This window comes from Trichosurus vulpecula, chromosome 1 (assembly GCF_011100635.1).
Source record: "Trichosurus vulpecula isolate mTriVul1 chromosome 1, mTriVul1.pri, whole genome shotgun sequence".
NCBI classification, from domain to species: Eukaryota; Metazoa; Chordata; class Mammalia; order Diprotodontia; family Phalangeridae; genus Trichosurus; species Trichosurus vulpecula.
Window position 1 is genome coordinate 236,596,264 of NC_050573.1, and position 14,003 is coordinate 236,610,266.

Here is a 14,003-nt window from a genome sequence, read left to right on the forward strand (position 1 = left end):
ATTTCTGGCATCAAGGATTTATCAGGCTACTTATTAGGGAAAAGTTGATTCCTAAACAGAACCTAAGCTGTTATATTTGTAGCCAGGCACATAAGGCCAATACCCTAAAGCTTTATTATGTTGGATGCTTCATTAGACTAAGAAAGCCTGTCAATTCCAATGTAATTTTTTTAAGCTGCTGCTGATTTTCCACTGGAGAATGTTACTAAACAGGGTTTGGAATTTACCATGGAAGCTGCTGGTTGTCAGTCAAATTGATTTCTCTGTAGTGATTGTGGTTGCTAAATTTGGAGCTGCTGTTTCATCAGTGATCACTATTGCTAAGCCAAAGGTAGTTCTTTAATGGAGAATGCTTTCTGAAATGGAGATGACTGATGGAGGCAAAGGAGCTTTTGCTATAGATAACTGTTGTAGATAAAGCTGGTACACCACCCAACCCTCCCATCCCTCCTTCCTCCTTATAGACTAATAATTCTGCTACTGGTCTTTCAGGAGATTTACCAAAGCAGGTGCCACTGGTTTTAAGGGAGGACATTTTTTTTTTCATTTGATAGCATTCTTAACATCCTCCACTTAAACACACTTTATTGGTTTTGGATTTTGTGAGCAGAGAATTCAAGGAATGTTTATTAAGCATCAAACTTATACTAAGCAGAACAGTGAGTATACAGATACTGACAGCAGAATCTTGCAAATTAGTCCTTGCCAGTCTTTCAGCTTCCTGCTTTGCACAACCGAGTGATCACCAAGGGATGGTGATACGGCTCAAAAATACACATCTGTAATCTGAAGAAATTATGAACTTGTCCAAATGTGATTAGTCTCGTCTAGAATTCCATTGTTTTTATCCAACTTCTGCTTGATATATTTGGTTTTAGGACTCCACTTTCAAATTGAGTGCAAAACATTAAGGATACTGAAGCAAATAAAGGGCCCTACTTCCATCAGACTAGAATACAGATAGAAAAAATTAGCCAGTTCACACATGATCTTGATACTCTGAGGTGGGAATGGTATTTTTGTTTTTTGGGGGGGAAGAACTAGGAATTGCCTATTTTGATTTCAATGGGCTAGAACCATAGTGGCCACTCGTGGGCATTAATGATTGGCATATAAATGTTAACCAGCTGTTTTTTATGATCTGTGCTGGTTCACTTCTTTTTAGGCACCCTGGTGTGCTCCCAGAGGGCTCACCACGTTGGCAATGAACATAGGACTGCCTGATCCATCCATTTCCACACTACTGTAGCTCAGAACTTCTGAGCTCAAAGGGTTCACCTATCTTTCTCTCCTTCAGGAGCAGGGATTACAGGAGTGCACCACAACACCCAGGCCCATTTCTTCTAATGGATAAAATTTATTTCATGATTTCAAAAGTTTAAAGCAAAACTTATGAGTAGACACACAGACCTTTTGCTTCAAACTCACTGGCTTTAAAGAATCCTTATTTTATCAAAATACAAATATTTGTGCTTAAATAGAACATACCTGTGGTATATATAACATGCCCAATTCAATTATGAAGCAATATCCCTAAAAACAAACTATGGTTTACTTTAAGCAACACTTATGCAGGATTATGCTATACCTTGCAATACGCTAGAGCTAAAAATAACTTTTATATAACTTTTTCCTAAGGGATATGTATTTTGCTCAGTGCAGTAGAGATGAAGAAGGGACCATGTAAGGCCTAGGATTCATTATATAATTCAGTGCAATGTCTTGTGCAGTATTAGATAAAATGTAATACACCTTTAAAGGCTTTGTATTCAAAAGGCACAGATACTTCAATAGATATATATATATATATGGAAATTCCTCTTAAGAAATCTAACGGCCACAAACAATTTAAAAAGACAAAACTCCAAATTTAAGGCACTTAGAATCACCTCTCTATTGAAACAATTTTATAAATTTAGGCAACTATTCTAACAAAAATTCTTATAAATTTGGAATTAAACATGGAAAAATCTTGTTTCATGAACTTAAGCAGTGCTCAAATGTTCAAAATAGATAATGGAAGGTATAGCTTGGTTAGGATTAAAGCTACCTAAGCACTACAAATTAACAATGCAAATGTAAATCAAAATTAGAAGAGAGCAAAGGAAACCTCATACAAACGAGATTATGGCGCTCTGGCACTCGTTTAACTTTTGGTTCAACACAGTTATTCAGTGTCCAGGATGTTAGAGGCACTGGGAATACAAGGATGGTGGAGGTAGACAGAAGGCTGGAGATGGTGAGAAAACTAGTAGATAACTCCCATTTTTTCTACAGTTTACTTCATATATTCTGTGGAAACAGTGAACAGTACTAAAATAAATGCTGCCATCCACTGATTAGTTTTCAATGAGCTAAAGGTTTTGAACAAGTACTTCATCTCAGAAATGTTTTTAATCTGGCACAAGAATAAAGAATAGAGGAGCTAACACCTCTTCCTGAGGAAGAAATTTCTGATTCATACATAAGCTATAACTTAGTGTTTGGCCACTGAGATTTTAAAACAGAAGATTTTTTTATTTTCAGAAATTACTTAAATACACCTAATACCTGTACTTTGTGGAAATACGTTGTTCACAACCTTTATTTTAAAAGTATTTATTACAAAAAGTGTAAAAAATCCAGCTAAACCAGAAATTTGAGATTTTTTTTCTTTTAGGCTTTCACATGTCAATGATAATTTCTCCAATTCTATTTAAAAAAGTGATAACCCCTTTTTTCCAGTCTGATTACAGAGGTGCAAATGTACCCCAAATGGCTTGGAATAAATACATGAGAGGCAAAAGCTGTAAAGCTGAGTGCATGCAAACAGTATCAGAAAGTCTCAGAAATAAACAAAGTGAAAATAAGAACTGTTGGCATGAATTTGACATTTCCTTTTAGTCATCTTTGTCTTTTGCTCCATGTTTAAGAATACGTGTGAACTCTATATAATTGAAATTTCCCTTTTTGTCAATAGGTGCTTCTCTATACAGCTCATCTACTTCTTCATCTGTGAACCTGTCTCCCATTGTGGTCAGTAATTCTCTCAAGTAATCTTCCTGAATGGTGCCTGTGAAATACAAGACAAAAAGATTAGCGGGGAAAAAAGGCCATTCTGAGAATCTTTTAACAAACAAAATTTCTATGAAGGGTTAAAAAAACATGTCTTACTAAACACAAAGAGATATATACTTCTGGAACTCTGTTTCTAGAAATTTAAGACACCTTTACAATACATCAAAGATGGTCAAATTGTATTAGGTTTGTGATACTTAGAAGATTTAGAGCTGCCTAACATCACTTCTGTTTCCAATGTTCTCTCTGTCCTCGGAATAATCCAGCTTACTAACCTATTTCTGTAGGCATGCTCTAAACTTCCCCTTCTTTGGCTAAATGGGGAGGCGGGGTGGTGGGTGTGTGTGTGTGGGGGGTGTGTGTGTGTGTGTTTTAATACTAAAGTCAATGAATAGTAAGGATAATCCAAAAAATAACTTCCTACAATGGCTTGAGATGATTAAATTTGGGGGCAGATTATTTTGCGTGACCCCAAAAGCCAGCCAAGTATGAGTAAGGAAGCCAAGAAATATGTTATGTAGTAAAAGAAATTTAAAAAAATTTCCACTGGAAACTGAGTTCCCTATCATTACACATAAAGAATTCAAGAGAGTAAAAATTGAAGGGTTTTCATATCAAAATGAAAATGATAGTTCATATAGTGATACTTTGTTTATTAATAATAAAAGCCACCAACAGTTTAAATTGCTCTCGTAAATATACACACTCTTCATCTGGTGGCTAATAGTTACAAGCACACTTTTGTCTAATGACGATCACTAAGCCATACAATATGGTATGTTTTTCTGTTGCTTGTTATACATAGAGATACCAATGACTGCTTTATAATTTTAAAAATAAGTGAGCTAGATTTACTGTAGAAACAGAGAATGTGTCAGAATTTAGAGCACTTTATATTGTCTTGCCATAATTACTGGGAAATAAACAGTTATTCAAGAAGTATCCACTAGAAAGGTATTCTATAAAAGGATTACAATGTAGACTTCTGCATAGCTTTTAAATAGATAGCTTTTAAAATATTTAAAAGGAATCTCTCACCTGTAGCTTCTTCATCGAAGCAAGCAAAAGCATTTCTGATGACATCTTCTGGATCTGTTCCATTTAACTTTTCCCCAAACATTGTGAGGAACATAGTAAAATTTATAGGACCTGGAGCTTCATTCATCATGGCATCTAGGTACTCATCAGTTGGATTCTTTCCTATAAGAATGTCCACATTTACAAAGAATTAACTCACATATATGAGGCCCTTTTAAATCTTTGGTTTAAAAATGCCTAAAATTTCTAATAGTTGGTATTCTGAGTGTACTGAACATTTGATTATAAATTTAGACATGGGTTGAATCTCAGCTCTTTATTAAATACCTCAGGTCTTTTATCTAGGGTTTATCTAGTCTTCCTAGCTACTGCCTCATCTACCACCCTCAAGTTAAACCTCTGCATTTATCACATTCCAATTTATAGTTTATGTATGTGTCTTATCCTCCTACAGTATCTTTGTACTCCTAGCATTTAGTATATAGATAGCATTTATTGAACACTTAAACTAAGCAGGTGCTTAATAATTTTTAAAAGTCAACAAATGCAATTTTAGAATATGAAATGTGTATCTCAAATAAGGTAATAAGTTAGTGGCTAGGTCCATCTTAAAATTTTGCTAAATACTCTTACCTCAATCATGAGGTTCTAGAGAACAGTTCCAAAAGCTGCTTTTAGTTGTTCCAAGCTTCCAAACCCTGGTTTGACCCTCAGTGGCTATTACCGTACTGAAATGGTTTTAGTATTTTAAAACTTGTTATAATAAAATCTTCTAAGACACTCTATAATATGTGCATGTAAAATGGTAAAAAAAACCAAAAAATCTATGGTTACCTAAGGAAGCAAGCATATCATGTAAGTCTTCCTTGTCAATGAAACCATCTCTGTTTTGATCAATCATATTGAAGGCTTCTTTGAATTCCTGAATCTGTGATTGATCAAACATAGCAAATACATTTGAAGTTGCGCGCTGAGGGCGCTTCTTGGTGGTCTTTGTCTTTGCCCTTTTGCTCGACATGTTGACTGTTAAGTCCTAGTGAGGAAAGAGAAATTAAAAAAAAAAATTAAAAATACAAGAACACAACCCTTAAGAGAATTTCAAAGTTGAGCCACTTTACTGGTAAATTCGTATAGACTCAAATGGCTCTGTGATCTCATTGATTTGGATATTTTCTCCAGTGACAAGGATTGTAACCTATCCATACTTACCTATTTTATGTGACTTTTGTCCATGTTCTCCCATAAATTGAGAGGGGGGAGGGCTGGGGAAGGAAAGGGAGAAAGGCCTTCCTAAAATCAGATGAGTATGAGTGGCCCACCTGTAATCCCTCACCACATAACCTGTCAATTTTTTAAAAATTCACATATATTATAATATGTTCTCCTATGTAAATGAACAAGTACACTGTTGGCTTTGGAACTAAATAGGAGGGTTAGCAGACTGGATTACCTTCAACTCATTGCAAAGCCCCTTTAATAACTCAGAAGGGGAGGATGGGAAGAGAGGAGTTGGACTAGATGGCTTCTGGCCCCTTCCAGTTCTAAATTTATGTTCCTATGACCTTCTTTAACACCACTATTCTACCAATCATGGAAAGGGCAATGAAGAAGCTGTAGAGGTGAAGAGGTCGCAACATATGACAAATAAAGAACTTCCAAAAAAATAAAAGGATATGGAGACTATGCCATCATATTCATGCCTTGATTAACAAGACAGTTTTTAAGAAAGTTTTCTAATGAATAATCTGGAAATATCTTACATAATTGTACATCTATAACTTATTCTGATTGCTTACCATCTCAGGGAGGGAGGAGGGAAGGGAGAGAGAATTTGGAACAAAGCTTTAAATAAAAGTGTTTAAGAATTGAAAAACAATTTTGGGTTTTTTTTTTGTACTGGGCTTCTAGGGTAGGTTCCAAAAGGCCTGTACTATGTAATTCATAACCACCAAACTGACAAATTCAAAGGACACCAAACTGATGACATACATGACATGCACAGCACTACTGTGGACTTTTAACAGCAACGACATCCCAATTTCCTGAATTAAAAAAAAACCCACCAAACATTTAACAAGCCACCAAATTGATAAAATCAATAAATAAATTGTGTATAATGAACGTAGAGAAATCTGTTACCTAACTGCCAGGGAATCAATGCCCATTTACACTTTGAAAGTTAGGCTTTCACAGGATACAGAGTAATAGTAATTACGTTAATTAACATAAGGTATTCTTTCCATCTCTTCATAGCCTTCTCTTACTCTCATCTACCTGCTGTTTTATATGGCAGGCAGAAATGTAAGGGATTAGAGTAGCTGTGAAATAGAATTATGGGAATAGGTTTTTCATCTAGTGTTTTCTACTGCCAAATACCCTCAAGCCTGAATTGCCTATAGATTTCTATTCCTAGTATAGGAAATGCTAAGTAGTTGATTTTTTAGAAATAAAACAAATGCACACATGGTAAAAGAAATTTTATACAACTTGTTGATAGATAGATATGAAGATAATGACCATTCTTAACTGAAATACACTGTAAAATATTGGAACTAAAATTTAAGTGTCTAGGAATAAAAAAAATTGACAAATGTTTGTCCTTTAGCAACAAAAGCAATAATTCCTTTAAAATATTCTGCCTCTCAAAGACCTAAAATTGGCTTACATAATTATTACAAGCCCCATAAACATTTCACAATAAAATATTTTACTATACCATGGCTGAGCTGAGATCCGGCTAGTAATCTGCAAAAGTTCCAGCTAAAAAGAATGGGACTCTGTGAGGAGTTATATTCTTCTAGTTACATCTACAAATAGCCACTACTGATATCATCCGCTGACCAGCATAACAATTTTAAAACTTACGTTCCATATACAACATTCATCTATGACACTGAAAAACACCATCCTCTGTACTAAAAATAAATCCCATGGACTCCAAAGAATGAACTATCACCTAGATCTCTGTGCCATAAATTTCCTTCTATAAATGAAGTGTTTAGCATAGCAGTGAAAAATTTTTATTTATTATATTAGCTTTGAACAGATGGCTCCCATGACTGACTCACATCAATTATTCCTCTTTTTGGTTACTTACATTCCCTATTACAGTTGCCTCGCTGCATTCATAAAAGTATGACCCTCACTGTTTTCTTAGATTCTCATTTCAGTCTTAACACAAAAATGCCATAAAACAAAACACCATACATACCAAGGGCCAATGTTGTGGTAAAATATGGTATGACAGGCTGAAAAGTTAAGTGCTAAATTTATCCATTACTCATCCCCAGACCTCTAGTTGTCCCTAATGTGTTCAAAGAATTTATCTATAATTGAAGCTGGAATTTTCAGCCAGTATGTTTTTACTCTTCCTCTGTACTAGATCAGTATTATCTATCTTAATTTTGCTTATTTGAAGCCTTAAGGGGTGCCAATATTCCAAGATTTGTCTGTTTATTTAATTCATAACCAGCATGCTTTTAAAAGAAAATGCACAGCATTCTTTCTAGACCAGGGGTAGGGAACCCTTGGCCTTTTTTTGGGGGGGGGGGCAGGGCAATTGGGGTTAAGTGACTTGCCCAAGGTCACACAGCTAGTACATGTGTCAAGTGTCTGAGGTGGCATTTGAACTCAGGTCCTCCTTGACTCCAGGGCCAGTGCTCTACTCACTGCGCCCCCTAGCTGCCCCATCCCTTGGCCTTTTGACTGAGTCCAAGTTTTACAGAACAAATCCTTTTTAAGGGGATTTGTTCTGTGAAGTTTGGAATCAGTCAAAGCACTGCACTTGAGGACCTGGACGGCCATATGTGGCCTCCAGGCCGAAGGTTCCCCACCTCTGTTCTAGATCAGAAAGTGTTGCCATACCGTTTTTTTTGGAGACATTAAATTAACTAGGGTGTTTCTAGACATACATTTCTGCTCTTCTGGCATAAGGGTTACTTCCACATGATGAAATGCTGAAGTGGGACTTAAAAGTAAGGGAATGTACCACATGTAATGTCAGACTTTCTATATTTGCTTAGTTTTCCTGAACTATTAAATCCCCCCCCCCCCCCTTTCTTTCTTGTTAAAAAAGATTATTTGAGGTTTGAGGGAGAGCTATATTGGGAAATGTAGGTATTGTAAAAACACAAAGTATCAATATAGCTAACATTTATATAGCACCAGACACTGTGATAAAAACACTTTACAATTATTTCATTTGACCCTCATAACAATCCTGGAAAGTAGGTGCTATTATTACCCATTTTACAGATGAGGAAACAGGCTGACTGACTTGCTCAGGCACTCTATCCACTGTGCCACTTAGCTGCCTGTTTTAAAACTAAAAATTATTTTAAAATAACGATAAAAATTATGAAAAACTAAAACCAAAAGACTTCTCAAAACAGTGATCTTTTGTATATAAGTCTAGATACAGACAAATTTGGTGGAATTCAACTTGCTACCTCTTGAAGATGGAATAGTAATTAAGTTTTTACTTTATTCCTCTATTTTAGTCTGCTACTCCAAGAACAAGTGATAAAGAAACTTTAGTGGTTTGAAAACTATCGAAACTGAGCAAGTTTCACATGAAAAGGCTTTTCTTGACTTCCCATTGAATTCACAAACTATATGTAATTAACAAATATAAGTCATGGTCTTATAATCAAGAAATTTACCCAACAGCTACTGAAACACACACGTAAATTTGGATGTAATTATAAAAGAATATTATTTTTGCATTACTTTATAATCATGCCAATTATGTGAAAAATTTAAAGGTGACAAAAACACAAGAGATACCACATGCTTTATTTTCAAATGAAAGGTATTTAGTTTGGAGGACAGAGAAGTCATCTTGAACCTGGAAAGCCTTATGGTAGAGGGGCTTTCAATTGGTCCTTAATTCAGATACAAAATATTTCAGAGTTGGAAGAGAGTACTTTGTATCTATTGTGGTATAGTGAAAAGTTCTTAGTCATAGTTCCTGCTTTACTACAAACTACTTAGACTTTCATTAAGTTACCTAATGTCTTTGAACGCCATCTCTTCTGTAAACTAAAGGGGGTAGATTGCTAACATCTCTTTCTTGCTCTAAAATCCCTTTAGCCAATGCTTGACTATATTCAATAACGAATAATTTCACAAAGCAGAATGCTTCTATCATACAAGTATAGTTACAAACTTCTTTCTTGTGTAGACCTGAAAGGTTAGCAAGGATTTCTACTGGTGTCATAAAGGAGAATAAATTTTCTCTTATCATATTAAGACAGAGTTGTATGGCTAAGCCAAAATTTTAAAAATTCAGAAAAAGCTATCTGTACATTAATTGAAATGTATTTTTTATGCCCACATCAAATAAGTACACTTAATAATGAAATTTGAAACAACTTCAGTTTAACTTTTTGAAGCTCCAAGCAAAAATGTAAGAAAAAATTCTGCAATCATATATATCAATAAACAAACATTTTTATCCAATGGTACTTGAGTGGTGTTCATGTGTGAAGGGAAAAAAAAAAAGAGACAACTGGCTTTAGTTTGTTGTCCCTTGCCATATCTAGTCGCCCGGTCCCAATCAGAGCCCCATATTTACCTTCAACAAAGTAAATGGCTCATAGATGCCTCTTATATCAAGTTGAAAAGCTCAGATCAATTGCCTCTCCCTCTGGATTTTATTTTAAAATCCAATGTATACTCTCTGGCCTCTTCCTGCCATTCTTTCATAGGCATAACTCTGTGCAAGTTAAACTAATTAAACTTTTCAACAAGCAAGTATAAGTTTGGCTAGAGTGAGTTATTAATAATAGCTAACATTTATATAGCACTACATGCTAGACAATGTGCTAAATATTATCTCATCTGATATTCATAATATCCCTTTTAAGACAGGTACTATTACTATTCCCATTTTACAGATGAAGAGCCTGAGAAACAGATGAAGTGACTTGCTCAAAGTCAGAGCCAATTAGTATCTGAGAATGGGTCTGAACCCAAGTCTTCCTGACTCCAGGCCCGATGTTTTGTCCACTATGCCACCTAGCTTCCCTATCATTGGTATACATAGCTTTAAAGGCCTCATATAATTAGCATTCCTTTTCTGGCAGAATGGGATTGGGGACGTTCAAAAGCCACAGCTATCATACAAAGGATTGCTTGGGTATTAGCCATACCTTGGCTTAAAAAAAGTCATAAATAATGAAAGGCTAATTAAAAATAACCAGAAAGTTGAATAATAGCAACCGCTAACATTTAAATAATGCTTACTATGTGCCAGACACAGTGCTAGGCAAGCCCTTTAAAATTATTATTTCATTTGATCCTCTTAACAACCCTGGGAGGTAGCTGCTATTATTATGCCCATTTCACAGGTGAGGAAAGTGAGGTAAAAATAGGTTAAGTGACTTGCCTAGGGTCACACAATTATCAAGTGTTTTAAGGTACAATTTGAACTCAGGTGTTCGTGACTCCAGGTCCAGTGCTCTATCCACTGTGTCACCTAGTTTCCCCAAATTTTGAACACACTGCTCCCCCGTCCTACTCTTAGCTAAAGTTCAGAATCTTTTTGTACAATTCATACAAGATAATTTTGAACATTTTAAAAGCGTTTTTATGGAGACATTCTAGATTAGGTATAACTAGACTAAGGGATTGAGATTAAGGGAACCGTTACAAGCTTCCTCCCTTATCCAGAGGATTCCATGTTGCCCTCAAAGAAGGGGAGAGATGTTGGTGGAAATACATCAATCTCCACAAAGCCAGAGCACAAACTGATTTAAAATGAGTGCAAGAGAGACTGAGAAGAGGCAACTGATCTAAGTTTTCAAATCTGACATGAGAAAATTGGGAGTCACTAAGATAAAAACTTTTTAAGAAAGGTTGGCATTGTGTAGTAAGAACACTAGCTTTGACTGAATCAAAGCCCTTACTACTTTCTACTCATGTGAAACTCTTGGGCAAGGGAACAAAACTCTCTGATCCTTCATCTATAAAATGAGGGATCTGGACTCAAGTGATCTCTAATCTCTAAATCCAAAAGGTTTTGTGACACTATTTAGGATGTTAGAGAACCTGGAGTCTAACAAGCTACAGGGCATCTACCTGAACAGCTCAAGTAATCACAGGTGATTTCACACCTAAAGTAACATTAAGCCACCTTTTTCCTCATTTTGCCATAAGTAAACACAAAGAACTATGAAGTGATTACAAACTGCATTATATAAATGGAAAATGGCCTGCTTAAAATTATATTTTCTATATCTAGCATTATTTTGCCAAAGTACAAAACGCATTTTACTAAAGCCAAAGTTTTGTAGCCTTAAAAAAACCCACCAGTGTTTTCTTTTGCTACACCGTAAGTATGACTGTACACAAAATCTAGAAGTTATATACCTTTAAAAATATGCTAGAAAATGATTAACTTTATATACTTTGAAACTTTATTTTTAGACTATCTGTAACGTTTCAAACTATACATATGTTCTTGCTTTACTGCTGATTAGTTTTCAACTTCGCTGTGCTAAGTATTTTTAAGTCCCATTTTCCAAAAGTTAAATACCTGCTTGGTTTCCAACAATGCTACTCTATTTAACTTCCTGTTTTGAAAGCAGAATTAGTTTGACTGCCACACCCCACCAGTGGTTAAGTTTATCTAAAGTAGTTTGGTGGCAGTTTGCAGAACAGGGACAGTTCCTAAAGCAAAAAGCATTACTTCAACATCACCTTTAAAAAGTGAGTTCGCTAATAAATGTGCCCATATCCAAGACTGTTTTTTAAACAAATCTCACACAGACTAGTAAATTTAAGAAAAATCTCCATTCTCTTTCAGTTGTACCCTGTTCCTTACGCATTCAAAAGATGAGAAAAAGAAACCAAGTCGTTCTCTGTAATTCGGTTCCTACAAAAAAGCTTTTTTAAAAAATGTAACTAACTCCCAGCTTAATCTTTAAAAGCAAACAAGTTAGCCAATAACAAACACTGGTTGAATATTGGCTCTGCCAGAAATCCCAAACGCAACCATAATATTTTTAAACTGCTCAAGAAAAAAGTACTAAGTCACAACCTGCAGAAAGCCCTCAATTACTATGTCCCTAAAAGCACGCCAACTATGGAATGGGCTCTGGAACTGAAGGCAAGACTTCTGAAAGCGGAATAATTATTCAAGGTTCTTAACCTTTTTTGTTTCAAGAACCAGACCTCTCTCTGCCGCTTTGGCCCAATGACCCCTCCTCAGAATGTGTGCAAAATGCATAAAATACAGTACACAAAACTCCAAGTAAAAACTACACTGATATGCAACTATCCAAAGTTTTTAAAAAGTTCCCAGACGGGTTCAGAACCGCCGAGTTCATGCAGGTCTGCAGCCGAGAAGGAAGCTGGGACAGGCCACTGCAAGGAGTCCCACAGGGTTAGCCCCGGAGGAAGGGGCTCGGGCTTGTCTGGGCCCTCTCGTACCATCCACTCCCTCAGGACTTGAGGCCCCTCACCAACAAGTTTCCAAAGGGGCAACACGGCCCTGGCTTCCGGTTGGAGTCTTCCAGCTGTCTACGCCCCTCGTCTTCCCAGAGAAAGGTGCCGGACGGGGCTCACGGTCAACCCCTTCCCCGGACCCCTCGGGGTCAGAGGTGGGGGGTGGTGGAGGGGTAGCCCAGCCGACCCTCCGGGAGTTGATCTCTAGGAGGGGGTCTGGCCGGACGGAGGTGCTGCTAGCACCACTCACCTGCGGCGGCTGAGAACCCGAGAACAACGGTGGCGACCGACAACGATGCGCCCCAAACTCGGCTGGAGATAGGGAGGAGGCGGCAGCTACCCTACGCTACAATACACCCAGCTCACGACCGCCCAACAATCAGCCGCCGAGCCCGGCACTTCCGGCTCCGACGCACAAACCGGAAGGACCCTTGGGCCGGGCTCCATTTTCTGCCGAATAGTGGGAGCCCTTCTAATGAGAAAAGAAAGGGGATGGACAGACAGCATCGAGCTAAAAAGAGAGCCAGTGGATTGAGGAAAAGTAACAGGCCTGGCACATTATGTAGAGCAATGAATGGCGACGCTTGGTGACATTTCTTTTAAGTGAAATTCTTTGGTTACTCGGGGTTAGTCGTCATAATTTAGTTCTTGTTCTCCCCTTGTCGTTTAGGAAGATGGTCGAGTCTGGCCCCAGGCATTGGCCTTACCTCACATTCCAAAGCTCGACAAAGGGCAGGGCCTCACAGTCTATGTCCTTGTAGGGAAATAGAAGAGAATGTTTGCATAGGGCTACACGTGATCCTCATCTAAGTCTCGTCCTGTTACCTCATAGGTGGTCTTGCGCAGGCGCAGAGCTGTCTTGCTTTCCTCACCTTCTCCCCCGCCTCTTTTAAGCCTCCTAGTGACTAGCTGCTTGGGGCAGAAAGGCGCTAGTAACTGTGGAATGTGTGTCAAACTTGTTTATTCTATCTCTAATGAGCTCATATATGTGAAGCCTTTGCCAACCTTAAAGCACTATTGTACGTCTCAGCTAATAATAATATTTCTTTATGAATTACTAACCATAGTTTACTCCTCCTTTTCCCTCGAAAAGGGAAAGCTATCGCAGAAAGGGGAGTTCTCATGAAAAATTTAATTTCCTCTTAGTTGTTGGTTCTCGCTGCTTTTAGAAAGTTAGAAGTCTTCCGTTTACAAGGAGGAAATGCAGTCCGCTGGCTGGGCAGGTGAAGGCCGTCTCCTTTGCCAACCCCCTCCCTCCATGTTTCCCACTAAAACTACGAAACGTCGCACCTACATCCTCTGAGTCACCCTAGACCTCCCGTACTAAATGATGTCAGGCTTGCTTCCAGAAGCAGAATTCCCCTTCAATTAGTCGGTTGGTTTAACGACCTTAGGTCGCTTCTAATTCCACGTTTTCTTTCAACTCTGGTGAGTTGTGGTTTGCCTTAGGGTTACACAGT

General features: G+C 37.4%; 1 protein-coding gene across 2 annotated transcripts; it reads right to left on the minus strand.

Annotated features, from left to right (window-relative positions):
- Positions 1-1,333: 1,333 nt before the first annotated feature.
- LOC118856132 (myosin regulatory light polypeptide 9) lies at positions 1,334-12,956 on the minus strand. 2 transcript variants are annotated; one of them, XM_036766240.1, is made up of 4 exons: positions 12,794-12,956; positions 4,930-5,128; positions 4,096-4,257; positions 1,334-3,052 (listed from the first exon to the last, which is right to left on the minus strand). In XM_036766240.1, the coding sequence occupies exons 2-4, from the start codon at positions 5,111-5,113 to the stop codon at positions 2,880-2,882; spliced, it is 519 nt and encodes a 172-aa protein (XP_036622135.1). In that variant the 5' UTR covers positions 5,114-5,128; positions 12,794-12,956; the 3' UTR covers positions 1,334-2,879. The 2 variants fall into 2 exon arrangements, with proteins under 2 accessions (XP_036622135.1, XP_036622144.1); XM_036766249.1 differs by lacking the exon at positions 12,794-12,956 and adding an exon at positions 6,812-6,966.
- Between the last annotated feature and the right edge of the window lie 1,047 nt (positions 12,957-14,003).

Coding starts and splice junctions, on each gene's coding strand:
- LOC118856132 (XM_036766249.1), bottom strand. Junction 4,258..4,929: donor TGATATGCTTGCTTCCTTAG/GTAACCATAGAT, acceptor ACATTCTTATAG/GAAAGAATCCAACTGATGAG. Junction 3,053..4,095: donor CTTCGATGAAGAAGCTACAG/GTGAGAGATTCC, acceptor TGTATTTCACAG/GCACCATTCAGGAAGATTAC.